This window comes from Pan paniscus, chromosome 23 (assembly GCF_029289425.2).
Source record: "Pan paniscus chromosome 23, NHGRI_mPanPan1-v2.0_pri, whole genome shotgun sequence".
NCBI classification, from domain to species: Eukaryota; Metazoa; Chordata; class Mammalia; order Primates; family Hominidae; genus Pan; species Pan paniscus.
The window spans coordinates 47,586,857-47,612,097 of record NC_085927.1 but is presented as its reverse complement, the minus strand read 5'-3'; the positions used below and the strand labels follow the sequence as shown (position 1 = coordinate 47,612,097).

The 25,241-nt window shown below is 54.5% G+C and overlaps 1 protein-coding gene and 1 long non-coding RNA gene across 12 annotated transcripts in view; one reads left to right on the top strand and one right to left on the bottom strand.

The window, feature by feature from the left end:
• The window catches only part of TRIOBP (TRIO and F-actin binding protein), an 82,038-nt gene that overhangs the window by 24,430 nt on the left and 32,367 nt on the right, over positions 1–25,241 (bottom strand). For 6 of the 11 annotated variants that reach the window (XM_063603258.1, XM_063603259.1, XM_063603253.1 and 3 more), the window contains 5 exons: positions 18,681–18,795; positions 16,656–17,699; positions 13,346–13,423; positions 11,032–11,169; positions 296–352 (listed from right to left, as the gene is read on the bottom strand). In XM_063603258.1, the coding sequence (XP_063459328.1) occupies positions 296–352; positions 11,032–11,169; positions 13,346–13,423; positions 16,656–17,699; positions 18,681–18,795 (1,432 nt within the window). Of the gene's footprint in view, positions 1–295; positions 353–5,684; positions 5,992–11,031; positions 11,170–13,345; positions 13,424–16,655; positions 17,700–18,680; positions 18,796–25,241 lie in introns of those variants that run through there. The other 5 variants (XM_063603257.1, XM_063603256.1, XM_034949171.4 and 2 more) reach the window with 4 other exon arrangements.
• Positions 6,076–15,604, top strand: LOC129395083 (uncharacterized). Its single transcript, XR_008622563.2, has 3 exons — positions 6,076–6,463; positions 11,305–11,451; positions 12,361–15,604. It is a non-coding gene; the product is annotated as an uncharacterized LOC129395083 (long non-coding RNA).

Here is a 25,241-nt window from a genome sequence, read left to right as displayed (position 1 = left end):
CCAAGACCCTTGACTCTCACCCAGGCTCCTACTGAGGTGGCAGGGCCAAGAGACTCTTGATGAGATCAAGGGATGGGGCACTGGGTGTGAGGGGCTAGACGGCCCCTTGCTGTGATCCCTTTTACACACTGCAGACTGCTCGAGGAGGCAGAAGCCTAATGGGCAGCCTCCACCCCTCCCAGCCCCACCCCCAGGGTTCTCACACCAGCCCCAGCCCCACCCCCACTCCTGGGTTGCCCAGGGGCCCAGCAGCAGCACAAGCCAGCTTCCTCCCCTCCGGCCTCAGTCCTCTTACCTCTCCAGGCTCGTCCAAGATCGACATCCATCCCTTCTTGAAGTTGAGCAGATCGGGCTGTGGGGAGATGAGGAGGGAGGTGAGTTGGGTCCAGCAGGAAGCCAATGGGGGTTGGTGAGGGGGGCGTGCTGCACCCACCCTGTCCCCAAGTCCTATGGGACCGAGCTCCTGGGAAGCCAGCCAAGAGGGTTAAGGCCCTAGGTAACCCCCAAGTCCAAGCAGGCCTCCCAGCCACTGAGGCAGCCCTGGCCCCTTTCCTGATAGTGGCACTCAGAGAGCCAAGAAGTTGGGCTGGGTGGCTGGCACACACACCCAGATGTCCCAGGGGCCTCTCTCCAGCCGACCCCTCGCCCAAGAATGGGAGAGAGGGGCTGGGAGGACTCTGCCTGTATAGAGACCCCCTGAGAGCTCAGAGGGCAGTCCACACCAGCAGCACTGCGCGAACTGTCCAGTTCCTCCCTCTGACGAGGACCAAGTGCCCCACGGACCCTCCCATGGGCCCGCCAGTCCTGCCCTTTCCTCGGCTCCAGGAGACTATGGGAGGTGGAGCCAGTCACAGGCTGGGGTCAGAAACCCTCTGGTCCCCGCCTAGATCTCTTTGGGAAGGGTCAGTCCTGGCAAGCCCTACCTTCTGGGTGCCGCCCAGGGGGGCACAGCCCCGGGGTCTGGGGGCTACCAGCTGCAGCATGTCCCATGGAGACCTGTGCCAGGCACCCCCACCCAGGCCTAGATAAAGAAGTTGCTCATCCTGATATTTTTCTGACCATGCTCATCTAGTGGGTGCCAACCACCAGACCCTCCCTTCCTGCTGGGGAGACCTCTCTCATCTAAGTCCCGGTCCCTCTGCAGTCTCCGCTCCTGCCACCGGCAGGGAGGAGGTGGCCACCTGTTGCCATGGCTCTGAGCCTACCTATCAGCCCCTACATCGAGGCCTCACCAGGCCAAGGTGTCTGGTTGCCTGCAGAGAACGAGTGGCATGGCTCAGTGGGGTGGGCGGTGACAGTGGCAGCTGGAAACCAGAGCCACCTTGCCTGGCCACCTCTCCCGACCCACTCTCCACCCACGGAGCCCCTTCTCAGGTATAGGAAGTGGACCAACCGGGGCTTGGGACAGCTGAAGATCCAGAACCTTCCACAGCCACAGTCAGGGGACCCAGTAGGTTGGCATCCCAGCCCCTCCCTGTATACCTGTCTAAGGGAGAGACACAGGCTCTGCTCACGGCCGAGAACCCCTGGGGCTGCGTTTGTCCCGCTGCTCTGTATTCTGCCCACCCCGTCTTCCACCTGAGACGGAGGCTGCCCAGGGCGATCCCAAGCTAAGAATGAAGATTGGTGACCACACCTGGCTCCACTTCCCCTCAGTCTGGGACCTCCTGTGGCCCCAGGGCCTTGCAGGGGGCTTGACCACAGCAAGGCTCAGGAAAAACTTGCTGAGGAAATATCTACCCCCTGGTCTAAATTTCTGTGCTTTTTGGGCCATCTCCCCAACCCCCACCTAGCCCGGAGGAGCCAGGCTTCCTGGGCCCACAGAGCTGGCACCACTGGGCAGTCCCAGGCGAAAGTCCCTGGGCCAGGGCTGGGCGATTGGGGCAGGAATGACAAGCTGTCAGGCTGGAACCTCTAGGGCTGCCTGGGAAGTGGAGTCACTGTGACCTTCCTAAGTCACATCCCCTCTCTGAGTCCTGGCTGCCTGATGTGGCAAATGACGGGGCGGTCCTCCCCTCCCGCAGCTTCCGACAGGACTGAACGTGTCTGTACAAGGAGAAACCTAGTGATCCTCCAGAGCCCAGTACAGACACATCACATACCATGTCAGGCACGCCATGACACAGTGACCTTGGGGATAGAAGGTCACCAATTTGAGTTTTGTTTTGTTGAGACAGGGCCCTGCTCTGCTGCCCAGACTGGAGTGTGGTGGTGTGATCACAGCTTACTGCTGACTCAACCTCCTGGGCTCAAGCGATCCTTCCACCTCAGCTTCCAAGTAGCCAGGACGACATAAGCACTCCACCATGCTCAGCTAATTTTTTTTTTTTTTTTTTTTGTAGAGATGGGGTCTCCCTATGTTTCCCAGGTTGGTTTCAAACTCCTGAGCTCGAGTGATCCGCTCACCTCGGCCTCCAAAAATGCTGGGATTATAGGTGTGAGCCAATGTGCCCGGCCAACCAATGTGAGTTTTTAAACTGGCAGGGAAACCTGTCCCCAGGGTCAAAAGGTCCGATCATCTAAATATCCCACGATGCCCCTTCATACAGGGCTCTTCAGGCCCAGCTACCTCTTCTTCACCTGCTAGAAGCTCAGTTTCTCCTTCCGCCTTTCGGGAGTACTGGCAGGTTCTCACAGCCCCGCCTCCTACCTGGCCAGGCACACAACCCCTCTACGCACCCTCGGGCTGGCGGGACTCACTCAAAAAGGCTTGGTAACCCAGGCTTGCTTAACAGTTCCAGGGACAGCTCCAGGTGGCTTTATTTATTTTTGAGACAGAGTCTCTGCTGCCCAGGCTGGAGTGCAATGGCGCCATCTCGGCTTTCTGCAACCTCCACCTCCCGGGTTGAAGCGTTTCTCCTGCCTCAGCCTCCCAAATACCTGAGATTACAAGCACCCACCACCATGTCCAGCAAATTTTTTTATTTTCAGTAGAGATAGGATTTCACCATGCTGGCCAGGCTGGTCTCGAACTCCTGACCTCAAGTGATCCATCCACCTCAGCCTCCCAAAATGCTGGGATTACAGGCACACATAAGCCACTACACCCGGTCTCCAGGTGGCTTTAAAACAAAGTCCAGCTGCCTCAGGATAGCAGGGAAGCCTCATCACACTCTTCCAGCCTGGCCTCCCCTTGCTGAGGGACCCCTGTTTATACCACTGCATATTCCTTGCCGATCACAACACACCAGGACTCCGGGCCCTTCATATGTGCCATGTCCTTGGCCTGAAACACTATGCTTCCTCCTCCTCTGATGACTAGGCAAGCCGCTACTCAGGCCTTAAGACCCAGCTTAATGGCCACCTCTGAGGTCCCTTCACAGTTCATGCCACTCACCGCACCACCAGCCGCCCCCGTCCTGCCCTCCCATGGCCCCTCTCAGAGGCCTCTGTTGCATCCGTGACTATCTTGAGGCCCTTTACTTATCCTTCACAGGCTAGACTAGATGCAACTCACAGTCAGGGACATACACTGTTTACCTGCCAGGACCCAGCACAGATGGGGGCTCAGGGAGTGTTTGCAGAAAAAAAAAATTTTTTTTTTAAAGTATCAGGCACTGTTCTAGGCCAGGAAATTAGCTGTGACCAAGAGCTGTGGCCCCTGCCCTGGTGGACTGTAGGAAAGAGACAGTAAACAAGGGACCAAATATAATTTGATGCCCAGCAGGCGAGGGGGAAGGCTGATCCAGGAGCAAAGCTGCACCCAGGCAAAGGCAAAAGGGGTGGAAGAGAATCCCAACTCCCTGAAGCCCCGGAGCCTCACACACTCACACACCTGTGCCACTTGCTCTGTATGGATCCCTGATTCAGGGCATGGGGGCCAGGGGAGGAGGGTGTGAGGTGGGTACAGGAGGAGCACCAGCTGAGAGCAGGCTGAGGTCTGCATGGCAGCCAGGATGAACTCAATGAACACTATTAATGGTGATCATAGCCTCCTCTCTGCTCTAAAAGCTTTCATGGCTCTCTATTGCCCCTGTCCAAGCCCTAGCAGTGAGGCCCTCCACCCCAGACCCCTTCCCTACGCTCTTGCTACTTCTCAAACATGACCACCCGTTTCTGTCCATACTGCTGTCTCCTCGCTAGTCCATCTCCACCTGACAAGGCCCTATAATCACAGGAGGACACCTCCCTCAGGAAGGCTGCTGCCACCAGCAGGGATGTGCTGTCCATCTTCCAAGCACCCCACACGCTGCTTCCGGCAGCCTTACCCTTGCTCAGCACGTGCTGCCCCCAGGACAGGCAACTGTGAAAGAAAGCTGGAACGGACCTGGATACAAATTCTGGCTTAGCCTGGGACTCACTGAGTTACCTGGGGCATGACACTTCACCTCGCCACACCTTGGTTTCCTCATCTGTTTGATTAAGATGTTACTACCAACCTTCAAGGATCAAATCTGGTAACGTGAAAGCACCCGGCTGAGGGCCGGGCAGGCACCCGGTGGGCAAGGCAACCTCTCTCCTCCTGGCCCCAGGACACTGACTCAGCTCCTCCCCCCACATCCCTTCTACTCCTGACAGAAAAGGGGAGGCTGCTGACGACAGGAAGGGCCAGCAGGGAGGTGGCAGGATGTCCAGGAGGACGCCGAGGAAGTCCAGACCATCACACTCACAGGGCAGGGGCTAGGCGTGCCACGCCCCCCAGCAGCCCAGCCCACTCCTCCGCAGGGTCTCCACGCCCCTGAAAGAGGCCTACTGCCGCCTGTGCACACACACACCCTGCTCATCCTCCCCCAGCAGGGCCACTGGGCTGTCAGAGCCTCCTTGAAGCACTAGCCAGAAACCAAAAGCAGCCCCACCCCTCCCTTCCTGAACATCACGGTCAGTGGGCCAGAAGGACAGGGAAAGGAGCTACTCCTTCCCTTATACTTGGGGTGACCTCGGGCAACTCACCAGCGCCCCTCCCCAAGCCTCAGTTTATCTGGCTGTGAAGTGGGGAGTCCAGCGAACCCAGCTGTGAGGCTCAATATGCTAACTATGGCACAGGTAATTGATGGGGCTTGGGTACAGCTCACCCCCATGAGAAAGGCAAACCCCTGCCATCGTGCCCCCTACTCAGACTCGCAGGCTTGTCCCAAGGCCCCAGGACCGCTGCAAAGTGCAAGCCCAGGAAGACGTGGTATCCCGCTGCTTCAGACGTCCCGGGACTGCCTCCCGGGCTGCGGGTGGGGCGGTCCGGCCACTTCTAGCCCACCCGACCTCGGGCCAGCGGCCACACGGAGGGCCGGCCTGCCCAGGCCCGGGTCAGCGCGACCCATCCGCGCCCACGAGCGCCCCTCCCCAGCCCAGGCCCACCTCCGCTCCTCCCTGGGGCCCCTGGCCGCCTTGGGGAATCGGGTCTTCGTCTAGGGGGCTGGAGGGGAGGTGGGAAAGGGTCGCCCCGAATCCACCCGTGACTGGTGCCGCAAGTGTGAGGAGGGGGCGCCCGAGACGGGTCGTTCCGTCCCCTCAGGGTCGCCTGGGCTCCCGGGGGCGAGTGGGCGAGGGAAGGCGAGGAGGAGCCTGCGGGAAGGGTGAGGCCGGTCTGGCCGAAAGCGCTTCGGAGGTGGCCCCGTCTTCCGGCCCAGCCCTCCTCTCGCCTTCGGGAAATGAGGAGGGGGCTGCCCCGGAGGGGAGAGGCTGGGCTCTGCCTCGAGTCGTCGCCCTCCTCCCGGCCTCGGGCGCGGGCGGCTGACTGGGGCACTCACCGTCATGGCGGCGCCCCAGGGCGGCGGGAGCAGGAGGCAGGAAGGTGGACGCGGCTCTCGGGCCGGGCTCCGCGGCGCGGGGACCCCGCCGCCGCCGCCGCCCCTCTCGGCCGCCCGCCGCCGCGCCTCCGGCCCTTCCTTTCCCCGACGCTGCCCCGGCCCCTTCCATCCGCCCATAAAACTTTTTTTTTTTTTTTTTCAAACTTCCTGGGAGGACCCGAGCGGGCCAATGGGTGGCGGGGAAGCCGAGACAAACAGCGGCGGGGGCCGCGGCGGGCCAATGGAAGCGCGAGACGGGCCGGGGGCGGGACCTGCCGCAACGGGACTGGCGCGCTAGGGCGGCGGGACGGCGGGGCGGGCGGATGGGGCCGCAGGGAGGGGAGGGCGGTGGCGGCCGGAGGGCGGGCGGGCCCGGGCCGCGGGCGCGCTGGGAGGAAGGAAGGGCCCAGAGTGCAGGTGACTCCGGCAATGGCGCGGGGGCGGAGGATGCGGGCGGCCGGGCGTGGCACGACTCGCCCAGGCTGCGCTTCCCGACCCGGCCCCGGAGCGATGGGTCCGCTAGGGCTCGGCGCCGTGATTTGGCGGGGACCGGGGCAAAGCACCCAGTACTAACGACTCAGCGGGTCCCACTCGCCAAGAGTCGATTTTCGTCCTCACCACAGACTTGGGAGGGAGGTCTTATTTTGCTAATGAGAAAACGGAGACTCAGAGGGGTGAGCCGATTTGCCCGAGGTCACACAGGAAGAGGCGGAATTCCTAGCGAGTAAGCTGGACACAAAGTGAGTTCTTGGATGGCAGGGTCTTTCCCAAATGCCCACTCCTCACAAATGGGTCTTTTTTGGTTTGGGGTTTTTCAGGTGTGGGCGTGCACCCGTTGCTCAGGTTCCCAGAACGCTGGGCCGTTTGTTAGATGCTCTTTTCCTGCAGGTGAGTAGGGACCGTGGTGGAATTGGTTGCTAAATACACTAGGAAGTTCGTGTGGCACGGGGATTCCAGCCTAGTGTTACCTTAAGCAAGGTACCTCTCGGTGCTCAATTTCACTCTCTGTAAAATGGGGTAATGCTGTTACTTCATGAGGTTGCTGGAAGGATTAAGTGTTAATTCAAGTAAGGCACCTAGGACAACCTCTTTATCCCTCATTAGCTATCCTTAGGCAAGGAGGCAGGGAAGCTTGGAATAATTGGCATTTCAATTATTCTGTCATCTTGATTTGGGGTTCAAAAATTATTGCCCTTGCCGGGCGCGGTGGTTCACGTCTGTAATCCCAACACTTTGGGAGACTGAGGTGGGTGGATCATTGAGATCAGGAGTTCAAGAGCAGACTGGCCAACATGGTGAAACCCCATCTCTACTAAAAATACAAAAATTAGCCGGGCGTGGTGTCAGGCGCCTGTAATCCAGCTATGTAAAGGCTGAGGCAGGAGAATCGCTTGAACCCGGGAGGCAGAGGTTACAGTGAGCAGAGATCGTGCCACTGTACTCCACCTTGGGAGACGGAGCGAGACTCCCTCTCAAAAAAAAAATTATTGCTTTTATAATTACTGTTCCCATTTTGCAGATAAAGAAATGGAGGCCCAGGGAGCTGAAGTTCTTTCCCAGCATTTGCTGCCAGGAGTCTCTCCACCATGCGGAATGAGGCCAAGGTTAAGTCCATCTAACTCTAGAAACTGGCCTTCTGGCACCCCGGGCTGAGTTTTCTCACCCTACCCTTGCACCTCACTCAGGCAGTCAGTCCTTGGGAGAGTGAATGAACACGCAGGAGACCTCACCTACCACCAGGGTCCTGGTCCAGTGCCCTGGGCACCTAACAGCACCAGCCTCCTCCAGGCTTTTCTGGCCCCTGCGACTCCTCCTAGTACCCGCAACACAGTGACCAGACCACTTCCCTGCTCAAAGTTCTTCCACACATCACCAATGCTGACAGATCAGTGCTACATTCCTGTTCTAGGCAGTCAGGAACCATCACAACCTGGCTCCTGCCTGTCATCCTGGCCTTCCAGATTCTCATTTGACAGGCTGGACAGACACATACTTTGGTCAATTTTGCAAAATACAATAAGTAAATAAAGAGATGCACAACACTGGAGGCCGGGCACGGTGGTTTATGCCTGTAATCTCAGCACTTTAGGAGGCCGAGGCGGGTGGGTCACCTGAGGTCAGGAGTTCGAAACTAGGCTGGCCAACATGGTGAAACCCCGTCTCTGGTAAAAATACAAAAAATTAGCCGGGCGTGGTGGCACATGGCTGTGATCCCAGCTACTTGGGAGGCTGAGGCAGGAGAATCGCTGGAACCTGGGAGGCGGAGGTTGCGGTGAGTGAAGATCACACCACTGCACTCCACTCCAGCCTGGGCGACAGAGCGAGACTCCATCTCAGAAAAAAAAAAAAAAAAAAGATACACAGCACTGGACTACTAGGAATTCCCAGGATAAGACAGGTCCTTCTACCCCCTGACGGTTCTCTGCTGTGCCTGGAACACTTCTCTTCCTGTCTTCTGTACCCCAGCACACACACACACACACACCCAGCACACACTCACACACACCCAGCACACACACACACACATTGATTCTCTCTCTCTTTCTCCCCTTCCCCCTCCCAATGCTTGTTGGCCTGGAAAATTTCTTCCTTGAAGTCTCAGACCAAAGGAAGCCAAAGTGTCCCCAGCAGACTTAGGAACTGCTGGCCCAGTGCTCCCTACATCTGTACATTTCCCCACTAAAGTGGTGACCACACTGTTCTCATCAGTTACATGTCAGTGTCCTCATCTAATTGGGCTCCAGTGGCCAGGGCTGGAATGTTTTTTGTCTACATCTTGGAAGCCAGCCTAGGGCCTAGGCCCACAGCACATCCTCCGTAAGCACGGCTCGAATGAATGAATGCACCGATGAAGAAACCACAACTCATCCTGGCAGGTCAGAGACAGCACAGCCTCAGGGACCCAGGGGTGAGTTATTAAACTGGCAAAGACCAGAGCTACCAAACTTTGAGGTTATCCAGTCTCAAACCGTTACTCTACTGAGAATAATAAGGTAAGGCTCAGAGAAGGGCACACAAGTTAGGTGCCAAGCCAGAACTCGACTCCAGGCTTTCTGGCTCTTGGCCTTGGGCTAATTTCACTGCTTCAGCCCAAGAGAAGTTTAAATCTGCTCTGTGTAACTGGGAGGCCCTGCTGGCAGTTCCATCCCTAGCTCTTCATTTCCCTCACTCCCACATGAGAGAACCACTGTAGCCAACCTTACCAAGCCTCGGTTGCCGCATCTTTCTAATGGGGAAAGTCTGTGGGGACTCCCAGAGCTGCAGGAGGGCTCAGAGAGATCAGGATGTGAAGGCAGTGGTGTAGGGGGCGTGTTGGAAGCACTGGGCTCTGTGGTCAGCCAGAGCAGGGTTTGAATCTCAGTTCTGCCCCTTGCTCCCTGTGTGACCTGGAGCAAGTGACCCTCCCTCTCTGAGCTTCACTTCATCATCTGTAAAATGGACAGTAGGCGTCTAACTGCACCTGGGAGTGTGGATCAAATGCAATTAGGTGGCGCCACGCAGTGAACACAGAGCTGGGCATGTAGTAGGCATACAATAAGTGCTGGTTAGCATCACCAGCATCGTTACCCCAGAGTGCTTTCCCTGCTTCGCTCCTCCTTCGCTCTACCAAGGACTTACCTGCCCCCTCCTGCCAGACGTGCTGTGTGTTGGTGACCTTTAGTTAGACAAGGTAATTCCTGCCCATGGCTTAAAGGTACCACACTACTCAGATAACCATGCTTGCCTGCTCACCCTCGATGCCTTAACCACAAAGAGCAGTGAAAGGAAATTCTGGGCTCAGCTGGGTGACTCACGCCTGTAATCCCAGCACTTTGGGAGGCCAGGGTGGGCGGATCACTTGAAGTCAGGAGTTGGAAACCAGCCTGGCCAACGTGGTGAAACCCCATCTCTACTAAAAATATAAAAATTAGCCAGGTGTGGTGGCACACGCCTGTAGTACCACATACTCGGGAGGCTGAGATGGGAGAATCGCTTGAACCGGGGAGGCGGAGGTTGCAGTGAGCCGAGATGGTGCCACTGCACTCCAGTCTGGGGGATAGAACGAGACTCCATCTTAATTAAAAAAAAAAAAAAAAAAAAAAAGCCTGGCGTGGTGGCTCACACCAATAATCCTAGCACTTTGGGAGGTCAAGGTGAGCGGATTACCCGAGGTCGGGAGTTCAAGACCAGCCTGGCCAACATGGTGAAACCCTGTCTGTACTAAAAATACAAAAAATTAGCCGGGTGCAGTGGCGCACGCCTATAATTCCAGCTACTCTGGAGGCTGAGGCAGGAGAATCACTTGGACCTGGGAGGCAGAGGTTGCAGTGAGTAGAGATGGTGCCACTGCACTCCAGCCTGGGCGATAGAGCGAGACTCCGTCTTAATTTTTTAAAAAAAGGAAATTCTGAAGTGGATGGGAAAGTTAGTGTTTCGACAACAGCCCCGCAACCTCCATGCATCCTGATCTCCCTGAGCCCTCTCTGCAGCCCTGAGTCTCCACAGACTTTTTCCTAATAGACAGATGTGGCAACCGAGGCTCGGTAAGTTTGGCTGCAACCCTTCTCTCATCTGAGAATGAGGAAAATCAGCTCCTTTATACCCCAAGCTGTGTGACCTCAGGCAAGTCAGCTCACCTCCCTGGGCCTCAGTCCCTTCATCTGTAAAATGGGCACACTGTCTCTGAGGTGCCCAGCCTAGTGCTGGACTCAGAGCCAACAGCGGTGAGTAAGAGAGTCAGCCTCTCAAAGAGAGAAGAGACCCCATGAGCCAGCCTGTGGCTGCTGGAGATGGCCAGGCCCCTTCTGTCCTGCTGTGAAGCGGGTGGGAGGGAGCGGGTCTCAGCTGCCTGCCCTTGTGGAAAACCCAGCCAGAGGCTTGAGTGTTTCCAGGCCTCTCTGGGCAGGGGATGGGTTACGTAACACCAGATGTTTGTGAAACTGGCTCAGGCCCAGGTCTGAGACACACTTTGCAATCCCAGAGCCACTTATAAGCTCGCCTTCCCTTCCCCCATACCTGGCTCCCCGTTGGCCCAGGGCTGGCGAGAGGCTGCTGATTGGAAGCTTTCAGCTGTGTAGATTATTCCATCACCCCTCACTCCAAAAGCTGAAAGCAGCCCCCAAGCCTGCCCCGGAAGTGGGAAACCCACTCGCTTGCTGAGACCAGGATGAGCTTAAGAGCTCTGCTCCTACCTCTCCTGTCATGCGACGGCCCTAGGTGCCTCCTCCTCAACCCCCGCTCTCTCTCCTTTGCTTAACAGCCCCCTCCTCCCTCCCATCCCCGTCTCTATCCACCCTCACCCCTCCAGTCCCCACTGGAGCCAGCCTACCCTTCGCCACCTGAGGACCCCCAGAGACAGCAGGAACGGATTGAACAGCGTGGGCCGGTCCCCGGGCATCCGCCATGAGGTCACCAGTCGGCCCTTGAGCGGGCTCCCAGCCTTGCCCTCTGCTGGCCTCTTGTCTGCCTGTCAAACAGGGTCCAGTGTTGGCCCCAGGTCCCTTTGGCAGGATGGGGGCACCCCTGGCTACAGCCTCCCCTGCCCATTCTGTGGTGCCCCCCACCATGGAGCCCCAGGATTCCCATCTTTCTCTCCTCCCAGAACTGCCGAGACAAGAGCTGGTTAACTTGTTCACACTACATCGTGTTGGACTGACAAGGCTCCCAGGGCTCAGCACCTTTGAAGGTGTGCACGTCATCACCCTAAAGTCAAACCACGGGCGCCAGCTGGAGGGGGTGCAGACCACAGGTATGTTTCTGCCCACATAGTGTTTTCAGAGTATTTCACATTAGGTTAGAGATTTCACATATAAATACATATCTCCAGTGTTTCTTGACATATCGAAAGATGTGGAAACTCTGGGCCCGTCTTCCCCATGGCAACAGCTATCTGGAACCAAGGAGTCACACAAGTGCCCTCGGTGCCCCCCCACCTTCTCACCATTGTTACCTGCCTGGCCTTCAGGGCGTTAGGTTTGTGACCCCAGCTTAAGCGAAGGGAATGAGTTGTGGACTTCTACACACATTCCTAGCAGAGCCCCCAAATGCTCCCTCTTTGGAGTCATCCTCGTTGGGGAAACCAAGGCCCCTGTGAAGCAGAGGCACTTGTCCAAAGCCACACATGGGTTACTGGGAAGGTAGGAGAGAGCCCAGGGTCCTCGCTCTGGAATCTGCAGACTCTTTGGAAGTGGAACTTGAAGCATCAAAGCACAGGTCCAGGAGGGCTTTGGGGGTAGGGGTGCCCCCGACCCTGCTACCACATTCCCCATCACAGTCCTGACCACAGGCATGCAACCATCTCACTAGACTGAACTCTTTGATGGCGCTCTGACTCACCTGTGACCCACACCTGGGTATACAGAAGGTGCTCACTAAGTGTGTGTGAAAGAATGCATAAATGAGGTGGTTATCAGTTCTGACCAGTCAAGGCTGCCTAGGGGTGGGGGTAGGTTGAGATATTTTCCACGTTGATGGGCCGGGCCCGTTTCATGGAGACTAGAGGGGCACCCCTGCATTGCTGTTTCCTCCTCGTTCACTACTCTGGCTCCAGGATATGAAGAAATAACCCAGAAAGAGGAAGAGCAAAGTTGTCAGAGTCCCTGGGAGGGCTGGCAGCGCCTTTAGCGACCAGTATCCCCTGTCCCTGCCCATTCCACAGATGGGAAGACTGGACTGCTCGAAGTTACAGCACTGCCGTTCGAAGCCACGCAAGAAATCGGGGCAGGGACGGAGGCAGCATGGGTGCCAGGTGGAGGTGCAGAGAGAGCGGTGGGTGGTTCCTGGGCCCTGGGTTCTAGTCCCAGTCCAGCTAGCCACTGACTGTATAACCTGGGACGACTCCCCTGCCTCCATTTCCTCATCTGCACAGTGAGGGTTTGGGCAGAATTCCCCCAGCTTTGACTCACGGCAGGGCCCTACTTGGGGGCGCTATGCTGCCCAATGGACGCTCCCTGCCACCCCTGGCTTCAGGAGGCAACGGGGGGAAGAGCAGGACCGGAAAACACAGCCCCAAACAGTCTGTCTCCTCCTCCCCCACCTCCCACTGCCCCACGGCCCTCAACTCTGATCTCACCTCTCTGGAGGCTGAGGGTGACGAGAATAGTCTGTTTGGTAGGTCACGGGGAGGGGCGGGCAGAGTTGTGCTCACCAGCTGCAGCCAGGCCTCAGAGCAGCATCCGTGGGTCCCACCCCCGCACATATCTCTCCCGCCTCCAGGACCCTGGAGACCCTCCAGGCCTGGCTGACTGGGTGCATCCTCAGCTCTCTGGCTCTTGCTCGTGGAAGCCCTGCTCTTTCAGCCTGGTCTGGCCCTTTCAAACCGGAAGGATCTCTTCCCACAGAGACCACTGGGGCCAAACCATCATTTGCGCAGGGAAAGACATTGACCTTTTCAGTCCCAGCAAATGAGAAGCATGGCCTAGGGTTCTGACCCCAGGATCGCTCACCTACCCAGGTCCCCAAGCCAGAAGGTGGCTCCTGCAGAGCCCCTCTTCTCAAGGCCCCACCGTGCACATAGATGACCCCATGGCAATGCCAACTTTGGTCTGGATGATTCTAGGGCTCTTCTGAGGAATGAAGCCCATCTCCAACCTGCTTCCCCCTCCCTTCCCCACCGTATGTACCCACACCCATGACCCAGCTACCGAGTCTGCCTGCTTCTGGTCAGTCAGGGGGTCTTGGCCTCTGCTTGGTTCTGACTCCTCAGGCTCCTCTGGTTGGAACTGGAGATTAAAAAAAGAACACAGCTTAGCCCAACTTATTCTCCAGGGTGCATGCATCTGTCCACCTCATCCATCCATTCTATCATCTGTCCATGCAACACCCATCTAACGTCCAGCATCAGTAGATCCATGTATCCATCCAACCATCCAGTGTCTATCACATGACTCACCCTCTCATGTATCCATCATCCATTGTCTATCACCCATTCATGTATCTACCCTCCACTGATCCATCACATATCCATTTACCCAATACCTACATATCCCTCTCTCCATCCATCATCCATCTACCCATATCTCCAACATCTGTCCACCATCTATCATCTGACATTCATCCATCCATGCCACATCTATCCATTCATATTCCACCCAACGTTCATCCATCCATCACCTAAGCAACATCCATCATATATCCACCACCACCATATATTCATCACCCAGCTATCCATCCATCATCACCCATCTGTCATCCATCCAAAAGATGTCTATTATTCATTCAACATGCATCATTGATCCATCACCCGTTCACACATTCACCCTCCATTCATTCATTGTTCACCCACTGACCCCTGTGTCCTCCATCTTGCATGCATCCACTGAGCTGTCCCCTCCTTTATGTCAGGCCCTGGGCCAGAGCTAGAGTTACAGAGATAAAGCAGGTAGAGATCCTGCCTCTGTGGAGCTTATGGGGAAATGACAACCCTATTAGATGGATGTTGCATGGACAAATGGAAGCAAAACTGCCAAGCCCAGAAGGGGACCATTACTAGGAGTGACTGTTCAGGGAAGGCTTCTCAGGACAGGGAGCCTAACCTAAGACTTCGACAATGAACAGGCATTTGGTGGCTGAACAGGGAAGGGAAGAGCATGTGCAAAGGCAGGGATATGTGCTCACAGGCCCTGCAGCCAGCTCAGCACCAATGAGGCAAATCCGGAGTGGAAGGAAGGGAAGCCGGCCTTGAGTGCCATGCCAAGGATTTTTTTTTTTTTTTTTTTTTTTTTTTTTTGAGATGGAGTCTCACTCTGTCACCCAGGCTGGAGTGCAGTGGCGTGATCTCGGCTCACTGCAACTTCCACCTCCTGGGTTCACACCATTCTCCTGTCTTAGCCTCCCAAGTAGCTGGGACTACAGGCACCCGCCACCACGCCCGGCTAATTTTTTGTATTTTTAGTAGAGATGGGGTTCCACCATATTAGCCAGGCTGGTGTCGATCTCCTGACCTCGTGATTTGCCTGCCTCAGCCTCCCAAAGTGCTGGGATTACAGATGTGAGCCACTGCACCCAGCTGTGCCAAGCCAAGGATTTTCATAGAGAGGAGCAGCTGGAGCCCCAGCAGGACCTGGTGGTTACTCGTTTTGTCATCTGTGAAATTCCTTTCAGTACATGGTGCTCCCATCCCTTCCCAGCCACCATCTCCTAGCCTCCTGAGAACCCTGAGCTTCACCATGAAACTGAAGAATCTTTCTAACTTCCTTCTTGACCTGGCCAGCCTGCGGCACCCAGCATGCCCCAGGACACAGCACCGTGTCCTCCTTGAGCTGTCTGTGTGCCTTCCCAACAAGCCTGACAGCAACCTGAGGGCAGGACGAGCTGACTTATCCCTACTTCTCTGATGTCCATGCATTGAGTTGATTGGAGGGTCAACTCATCAAAGCCACAGGGAAATACAGGGGAGAGGGTTCTCCAGTCCTCCCATGGGCTCAGGAGCTTTGTGACGTGGTGGCTAAAAGCACAGACTTAGGCCGGGCATGGTGGCTCGCACCTGTAATCCCAGCACTTTGGGAGGCCAAGGTGGATGCATCACCTGAAGTCAGGAGTCCAAGACCAGCCTGACCAACATGGAGAAACCCCATCTCTACTAAAAACACAAAATTAGCCGGGCATGGTGGCACATGCCTGTAATCCCAGCTACTCGGGAGGCTGAGGCAGGAGAATAGCTTGAACCTGGGGGGCGGAGGTTGCAGTGAGCCGAGATTGCGCAATCGCACTCCAGCCTGGGCAACAAGAGCGAAACTCCGTCTCAATAAATAAATAAATAAATAAATAAATAAAAATAAAAGCACAAACTTTGGAGTGGATGCTTTGATCTCATTTCTCACAACCTATGCATGTGTGACCCCCAGCAAATGCCTAAGGAGTCTGAGCCTCAGTTTCCCCATCTGTCAAGTGGCAGCTGCCTCCTATCCACTTGAGGCACATAATGGCAAGGCCCTGGGCCCAGCACGGGGTGCACCCCGATGCCTGGAAGCCCTGCTCATCCTGGGGCAGGTGGCGTTGGACTTTGCATCTAGGAGATGAGGAGGCTTTGGAGAAACAAGCAGGAACCCCCACGGCACCCCAGTGCTGCCCGTCAGAGAAGTGGTTCATCCATCTTACAGAGAGAGAGAGGCTGGTGTTCAAAACCACATGCCGTCCTCCCAGTGAGCTATTGCCAGGGTGCAGGATTCTGGCCTCCAGGACCCTCCCTGCCCACCATCTTCAGATGAAGAATGTTCTGGGCTTCAAGGCAGCACCAAAGTACCAGTGAAGCAGAGGAAGGGCGAGCACCTACTGTATGCCCGGCACTGGGCCCACTTTGCACACGACCCTCATTTAAGCAGCCTGTCTTGGCAGCTAGCTGAACCCAGTGAGCATTGATGCACCCTCTTCTCTGTGTCTGAGAGGAGCTGTAGGGGCCAGAGAGGGTAAGCGAGGCTGTCCTGGACTCAGGTACCTGAGTACCACCAGGGGAAGGGGCATGACCACACTGGCTACAGTCCCAGATGGGGTCAGGTGTGTGCCACCAGACACAACATAAACCAGGTATGGTGGAGCCAGGAGGGGAACAGGCCCTGGCCAGAGCATCTTGCTTGAGGCCTCAGTGTGGTCTGCACTGAGCAGACCTGGGTTTCGCCCATGCCCCACCAGCAAGTGGCTTCACCCTGTGCATCAGTTTCCTTATCTGTAAATAGTGTATTTCTCACCTGGTTGCTAAGGAGACTAAATGGGAAAAGCACACGTCAAACATTCAGATCAGGGCTTGGCCCATAAACGCTTAAAACTGTGTTGCTCATCATCATTGTTGGGCCAGTTTGGTGATCGGGATGGGTTGTGGTCAGCAGGGAGGCTGAGGTCTGAGCCTGGAGGGGGATGCAGGAGCTTAGGCTACTCAAAGGGGAGGCTTTTCCAAGGAGACTTGGCTGAGTGGGGCTGACTTTCTGGCTACCCTTGGGAGGGTGGAAACCTCCTTACCTGCAGCTCTGGCAAGCTGGGGCCCTCCGCAGCGCTCCTGCTCCCCAGGGGGCCCGTCTGCTCCAGGCCTGCCAGAGTTGTGGTCGCTGGTCCTCTTGTCACTTTGATCTTTGGCCACTGGGTGGAGGTGCAGGCAGGGCTGGGCAGCTGGACCGGGCTCTGGGACTGCAGTGCGGGGCTGTGTCCATTGACTGGGGTGGCCTCGGCCCAGCCTTCTGGCTGGCTGTGTGACTCCTGCTCAGGGACATCCTTTGTGCCTGGGGGACCCAGCTCTGGCCCTAAAGCCCTGGCCGGGTCATCCCTGTGTCCAGCTGGGTCCTTGCGGGGCAGCCTGGCCTGCAGCAGCTCCAAGAGGCCCTCCCAGTCCAGGCTGGGGAGACGGGCCCAGACCCCCTCTCCTGGTGCCCGGAGAAGGCCAAGCAGATCCCTCCAGTCAAGCTCGGGTCGCCTCTCAGAGCCACGCGGGTACGGACATGCTCCCTCTGCCCCCCAGCCCACAGCAGTGGGTGTCCCAGAGTGCCAGGATTGTGAGGACTCTGTGGGGCCTCCCCAGTTCTCAGGGGGGCTCGTGAGTGGGCTTCTCTTCCCTAGTTCTCTGGGGAGCTCATGAGTGGGCTTCTCCTCCCAGGCCTCTGGCTGCCCCCAGCTCTCCCTGTACTCCCTGGGAGTGCCCCCCCATGCTCCCTCCGGGGCTTTGGCTGCCCCCAGGCTGGGCTCTCCACATCCCTGCCAGCCCCCAGGGCCCAGGCCTCCCTCCTGGCTGCTCCAGCTCCTTTCTAGGTGTCTATGAGGGCCCTGGGACCCTGGCGGTTCCTCCTGACTCTGCCACACCCCCAGAGGCTGTCTTGGGCCTGCTTGGCCACTCTCCAGAGGTCTCTGTGTCCGCAGCTCCCTCTCAGGGGTCCCGGCTGATGTCCTGGGGGGCAATGGGGACCCCTGGAGCTGCCGATCTCCCTCAGGTCTCTTCTCAGGACTCCAAGGATGAGGGGGCTCTGCTTGGCTCCGCCGGGTCAGTTCTGCCTGTTTGGCAGGGAGCTTGGTCACCTGGGGATGAGGTGAGGGGGTAGGTGAGGCTCTCTCTCTGGGGACCTGGCTGCCAGCTCTGCCTTTCTTAGGTCCCCAGAGAGTCAAGGCTGTGTCCACACAGCAGCCTGAATCAAAGCAGGCCAAAAAGCACACAGGGTCTCTGCCCCACCCCTCCGGGGTCAGCTCCTCCCTTTCACCCGCTTTCCTCAGTTCCAGAAAAAGATCTGCAAAGACCTGCTCCCGTTCTTGGCTTCTCACCCCTCTCAAAGATACTGATTCCAACTTGGGCTATCAGGTGCCAGAACCTCCACCACCAATACCCCATTCCACTGAGGCGGGCCTAGCCCTCTGGGTTTGGTTAAAGATACAAATCACCCTGAAAGAGAGGGCCCTTAGAGCCAGATTCTTGCTTCAAGGCTTTCCCTGAAATCTGCTCAAGACAGCAGTATTGGCCAGGTGCCGTGGTTCACGCCTGTAATCCCAGCACCTTGGGAGGCCAAGGTGGGCGGATCACCTGAGGTCAGGAGTGACCAGCCTGGCCAACATGGTGAAACCCTGTCTCTACTAAAAGTACGAAAATTAGTTGGGTGTGGTGGCACACGCCTGTAATCCCAGCTATTTGGGAGGCTGAGGTAGGAGAATCTCTTGAACCTGGGAGGCAGAGGTTGCAGTGAGCCAATATTGTCCTACTGCACTCCAGCCTGGGAGACAGTGCAAGACTCCACCTCAAAAAAAAAAAAAAAAAGACAGCAGTGCTTAGTAAAGGAAGGGGATAGCGTGGGACAGGGGCTATCTTCAAAGGATTAATGTGGGGTCTTGTGCATTTTGCTAAGAGCTGCTGGCCGTTGGGGAGAGGGGAGAGCTGGATCCCCATGATTGGACTCCGACCCTTTCATAGAGGACCTTCCTGTCCAAGCCCCCTGCCTGGCTTCTAGTGGGAGGGAAGAGGCAGTGGCCGCCTCTTGGGGTGCGGGGCCCCAGACAGCTGGCAGTGCTCACCTGCCTGCTGGGGGCAGGGCTGGACTGTCTTCCGAGAAGTTGGCTCTGGCCTTGGCTGGGCTGCTGTGACCGTCCCTCGTCCTGGGCCTGGAAGGCCCCCGCTGCCTCGGACTTCCTATGAGCAAATGCAGCCACTCCTCTGAGGGACTGTCCCACTCCCAGCACCTCAGCCCCTCTGCTCCCACCTCCAACAGGAGGAGATGTGGGACAGCCAGGGACCCACTGCAAGCTGGTTGAAGGGCCCTAAGTGAGGATGACTCTCAGGGCCTTAGTTTCCCCTTCTGAAAAATGGGGATGGTTAACACTGCTCTATTCTGCCTCATGAGGCTCTTGTGAACATGACGAGAAAAGTGGGGAGTAGAGGTGGTTGGGTGGGGAGGGGGATCTGGCCCTGGCCATGGCCCTCTCCTGTCTCATCCAGTTACTTCCTATGACTAACCACCACCCCACCAGCAGCCCAAGAGCCACCCCCAGACAAAGGTTAGACTGGTCTTTGCGGGAATTAAGATTTATTGAGCACCTACTGTGTACCAGGCACTGGGCACACATAATCATTACGACAAAGCATTTATTGAGCGCTTCTTATGTTCCAGGGGCCAAGCACTTGTATCATGATCGCAGCCCACGAGGTGGGACGACAGAGCCAGACTGCTGTGTGTCCCCGTGTTCCATTCTTTCTGCCTTTTCCTGTCCATATTGTAAATTTTGGATTTCTTTTCCTTTTTCCCTCCCATCACTGTTAACCAACAGAATCCCAGCGCTTAGCCTTGAAAACTCCAGGCCATCCTAGCTGTTGGCAAAAGAGCTCTGAGCAAGATCAGAAGAAAGAAACATTCTCCCTGACAACTTCAGAGAGGCCAACATAAACTGTCCAAGCAAGTGTCTTTTTTTTTTTTTTTTTTTTTCCTTTGAGATGGAGTCTCGCTCTGTCACCCAGGCTGGAGTGCAGTCCCAATCTCAGCTCACTGCAACTTCCGTCTCCTGGGTTCAAGTGATTCTCTGCCTTAATATCCCAAGTAGCTGGGATTACAGGCATGAGCCACCACGCCTGACCCTGGGCAAGTGTCGTTTCTAAGACACTGGGCTTCAGGCATTGTTGACGCATCCAATGAAGATCATCTCTAACTTGTGTAAAAAGTCTAGTTCCAGTTAGTTGTCTCGCTTACTAACTGGGAGGCATGGCTGTTAATGTTTAACGTGGTATCTCTATTGACAGGTAGAAACACCAAACAGAACCTGGGCATATCTCTCCCTTCCTCTACCTAAGGGGTCACAACAAAAGGCCTAACTGCTCCATGAATGTTTATTTTGGTTGGGTCTCAGCTAGCAAATGGAGCCGTGTCTTTGGTGGATGAACTGAACCAGGAAGAGAAGCCTGAAAAAGGCCACCCTGTGGTGGACCCAGAGTGAGGCAGCAAAAAGGGAAGTATGAGGAAACTCTGCTCAGGCCTCCATAGGCCCTGCTGTCTATGGTGGGCCTGTGCCTGAGGAACCATGCTGGAACGACACCTTCAAAAGTATGGGATTGGGCAGGGCGCAGTGGGTCACGCCTGTAATCCCAGAACTTTGGGAGGCTGAGGCAGGCGGATGGCTTGAGCTCAGGAGTTCAAGACCAGCCTGGACAACATAGTGAAACCCAGTCTCTAAAAATACAAAAATTAGCCCAGGCGTGGTGGCTCATGCCTCTAATCACAGCACTTTGGGAGGCTGAGGTGGGTGGATCACTTGAGGTCAGGAGTTCGAGACCAGCCTGGTCAACATAGTGAAACCCAATCTCTACTAAAAATACAAAACTTAGCCAGGTGTGGTGGCACGTGCCTGTAATCCCAGCTACTCAGGAGGCTGAGGCAGGAGGATCGCTTGACCCCAGGAGGTGGAGGTTGCAGTGAGCTGAGATCGCGCCACTGCACTCCAGCCTGGGTGACATAGTGAGACCCTGTCTCAAAAAAAAAAAATATATATATATGGGGTTGGGAGGCCAGGTACAATGTCTTTACACCTGTAATTCCAGCACTTGGGGAGGCTGAGGTCAGAGGATCACTTGAGTCGAGGAGTTTGAGACAGCCCTGGCAACAGAATGAGACCTTGTTCTAGGAAAAAAAAATTTTTTTAATGAGCCGGGCATGGTGGTACGTGGCTGTAGTCCCAGCTACTTGGGAGGCTGAGGTGGGAGGATCGCTTCAGCCTGGGAGGTTGAGGCTGCAGTGAGCCATGATCACGCCACTGCATTCCAGCCTGGGTGAAAGAGCAAGATCCTGTCTCAAAAAAAAGTATGGGGTTGGAGTTTTTTGTTGTTTCATGTCTTTTGCCAGTGTCATTAGAATCAGAGCCATAAAGCACAATAATGTTAGTTGTTAGCAGTTATTGGCAGCTGGTTCGGAGAGGAACCAAAGTTCCCTGGAGGAAGTGTTTCTGAGCTTGAGGGCTCCCTGGGCAGGCTGTTTGTAACTTTTTTTTTTTTTTTTTGAGATGGAGTCTCGCTCTGTCACCCAGGCTGGAGTGCAGTGGTGCAATCTCAGCTCATTGCAACCTCCGCCTTCTGGTTTCAAGTGATTTTCCTGCCTCAGCCTGCTGAGCAGCTGGGATTACAGGTGTCCACCACCATGCCCAGCTAATTTTTATATTTTTAGTAGAGACGGGGTTTCACCATGTTGGCCAGGCTGGTCTCATTTCGAACTCCTGACCTCAGGTGATCCACCTGCCTTGACCTCCCAAAGTCTTGGCATTACAAGCGTGAGCCACTGCACCCAGCCAATTTGTAATCTAATTGGAGGTGAGTGCGTTTCCTTACTCTGTGAGAGCTGAAGACCTTAGAGTGAATTTTCCCCTGAACTGGGGTATAGGAGCCTCGATGAAGCAAGAGCCCAGACATGACCCAGTGGGCTGTTCCTCCCTAATGGGGAGGACCAGGAGGACAATAGTGGAAACACCCGGTGCAGGGAAGCAAGGCACTTGTGTGTTCTCTTCCGGATGGATGCATTTTCCATACGAACTCCAGCTTGCTTGATGAGCATTCCTCCTGAGAACTCGCCTTCCTTTTTTCCCCCATGTAGAATTGAGAGAAAAGAGCGAGGGACTCAAGAAGATTCTGAAACCCCAACAGAGACCTGGCTTGTCCGATGCTGAAGCAACAGCGTCTCCTCGGGGCCACCTGTTCCCGAGGGTTGGTGTGGCCGCACCAAGCATGACAAAGGAAACATGTTTCCTTCGGAAGCTTAGATGGACTCTTTGACCTCCAGAGAGAATTAAAGGAGCAAAGCCATCAAGTCTAGCAAATCCAGTGAAGGCTGGGTTTTGAATTCAAATGACCACAGGATGCTACGTGACTCTAAGAGATGCCAAAGGCATCTAAGGAAAAAAAAATTAAGATCAAGCCAAAACTCCCAATGCTTTGATGTGACAACCCTTTAAGAAAAATTTTCCAGACTCGGGACAATGCTTGGACAGAGTAGATGCTCAATAAATACATATCGATGAGGAAATAGGAGAAAATAAAAGCACACTCCTACAGCCACCCACTCATAAGCTCCAGTCTGTCCCTTACACACACACTGCATAGTTTTAAAATTTTCCATATTCAGAGGATGAATGGTTTTCTACTTGGAAAAGGTGCCAGATAAGAGGAAAAATTTTAATTATTCAGTAAAATTATGAAAACTTCCCTAAAAGGTAAATAAGCTATTTCAAAGAGAGTAGAATTAAATGTATAGGAGTGATCGTGTAAAAACAAATGGTTAATAAAAGTGTAAACATATTTCTCATTTCTATTATTAATATAAACACCTTATTTCTCTGAAATTATCCTGGAAAAAAGGACAGAAAATTAATTAACTTTGGCTTAAAGACCTTAATGTCCCTGCTGAGTTATTAGTTAAGACAAAGTTAGGAAAATTGACATTAGACAAGAAATAGTAATCATAAAAAGGTCAAAGACACTTTGGGAGGCCAAGGTGGGAGCATTGCTTGAGGCCAGGAGTTTGAGACCAACCTGGGCAACAAAGTGAGACTCCATCTCTACAAAAAGTAGAAAAATTAGCTGGGTATAGTGGTACACGCCTGTAGTCCCAGCTACTGAGGAGGCTGAGGTGAGAGAATCGCTTGAGCCTGGCAGTTTGAGGCCGCAGTGAGCCATGATCACGCCACTGCACTCCTGCTGGGTGACAAAGCAAGACCCTGTTTCAAAAAAAAAAAGGTCAGGCCAGACACGGTGGCTCATGCCTATAATCCCAGCACTTTGGGAGGCTGAGGTGGGCAGATTGCCTGAGCTCAGGAGTTCAAGACCAGCCTGGGCAACAGGGTGAAACCCTGTCGCTACTAAAAATACAAAAAAATTAGCTGGATGTGGCGGCGTGCTCCTGTAGTCCCAGCTCCTCGGGAGGCTGAGGCAGGAGAACTGCTTGAACCCAGAAGGCAGAGGTTGCAGTGAGCCAAGATTGCGCTACTGCACTCCAGCCTGGGCGACAGAGAGAGACTCCGTCTCCAAACAAACAAAAAAAAAGTTAAAGACACTGAAGATTTTCAGGGTGAAACTATTCCATGATGTTACAATGGTGGATACTTGTCATACATTCATTCAAGCCTATAGGCTGTACATCACCAAGAGTGAACCCTAAACTTTGGGTGATTTCATAGTGTGGGTTCATGGATTGTAACAAATGTATCACCCTACTGCCCAGTACAGTGGCTCACCAGCACTTTGAGAGGCCAAGAAAGGAGGATCCCTTGAGGCCAGGAGCTGGAAACAAGCCTACCTGTCTAGTACAGGATATTGGTAGTGGGAGAGGCTGTGCATGGAACTCTGCACTTTCTGCTCAATTTTGCTGTAAACCTAAAACTGCTCTGGGTTTTTGTTTTTAAGGCCAAAGAAAGAATTATACTAATGCTGGAGACCACACGGTTGTCATCTGGATATTAAATGATCAAGCTTACTGGAAAAGGAAATTTGAAGAACAAGAGATAAAGTTTCTTTTTTTTTCTTTTTTTGAGATGGAGTTTCACTCTTGTTGCCCAGGCTGGAGTGCAATGACGCAATCTCAGCTCACTGCAAACTCCACCTCCCAAATTCAGGCAATACTGCTGCCTCAGCCTCCTGAGTAGCTGGGACTACAGGCATGTGCCACTATGCCCGGCTAATTTTTTTTTTTTTTTGAGACGGAGTCTCGCTCTGTCACCCAGGCTGGAGTGCAGTGGCATGATCTCAGCTCACTGCAAGCTCCAGTGCTGGGATTACAGGAGGGAGCCACTGCACCCAGCCAAGACTGATAAGGTTTCTCATGCAGATTCAAATCCAGGAGAAAACTTTCCCAAGGAGCAGCAAAGAGGAATTTTAGATACAAAATATGCCATACCCTTTAGGGTGATGAAAATGTTCTAAAGTTAGATTGTGGCAATGGTTGGACAACTTGGTAAATATACTAAAAATTCGTTGAATTATATACACGGAAAGTTTTGAGACTTCCAGACTGCTTTTTGTTGCTGTTGTTCTCTTGACCCTAACTAATGGAATTCTAGCTCTGATTCTGGAAAACTCGAGGGCTGGAACTTCTGGGGAGAGAAACCTCAGCCAGATCAGGAGGAAATGCTCCCCTTCCAGGGGGCCAGTGCTGCTGACCAAGGAGACTCAAAAGACACCTGGACTTCAGGTGTCCCAGGATGTTTGACTGCTAAAAATCCATAATTCTGTGAGCTTTCTTTCTTAAAATAGGTAGCTCTGGCCATACATTTTTATTTTTAGACGGAGTCTCACTCTGTCACCCAGGTTGGAGTGCAGTGGTACGATCTCGGCTCACTGCAAGCTCCGCCTCCAGAGTTCAAGCAATTCTCCTGCCTCAGCCTCCCGAGTTGCTGGGACTACAGGCGCCCGCCACCATGCCCAGCTAATTTTTTGTATTTTTAGTAGAGACGGGGTTTCACCGTGTTAGCCAGGCTGCTGTCCATCTCCTGACCTTGTGATCCGCCCGCCTCGGCCTCCCCAAGTGCTGGGATTACAGGCATGAGCCACCGTGCCCGGCCCCGGCCATACATTTTAAATTACATAACTGTTTTCTGAAATGCATAGGGACCCATGAGTTTTCTTTGCCAAGGCAGGAAAAAATCATGGGTACTTTCTTCTTCTCCCTCATGCACGGAAGAAAAAAAAAAAAAAGAACCCATGAGTCTGGATCAAAGGGTTTGAGAGTTCACTCTCATTTTGGCCGGGCACGGTGGCTCACTCCTGTAATCCTAGCACTTTGCGAGGCCGAGGAGGGTGGATCACTTGAGGTCAGGAGTTTGAGACCAGCCTGGCCAGTATGGCGAAATCCCGTCTCTACTAAAAATACAAAAAAATTAGCTGGGTGTGGTGTCACGTGCCTGTAATCCCAGCTACTCGGGAGGCTGAGGCAGGAGAATCGCTTGAACCCAGGAGGTGGAGGTTGCAGTGAGCCGAGATTGCACCATTGCGCTCCAGCCTGGGCAACAAGAGCAAAACTCCACCTCAAAAAAAAAAACAAAAAAGAAAAAATAAAAAGACAGTTCACCCTTATTTGAATGAATGTGCTCATGTTCCCCTCCATTACAGAT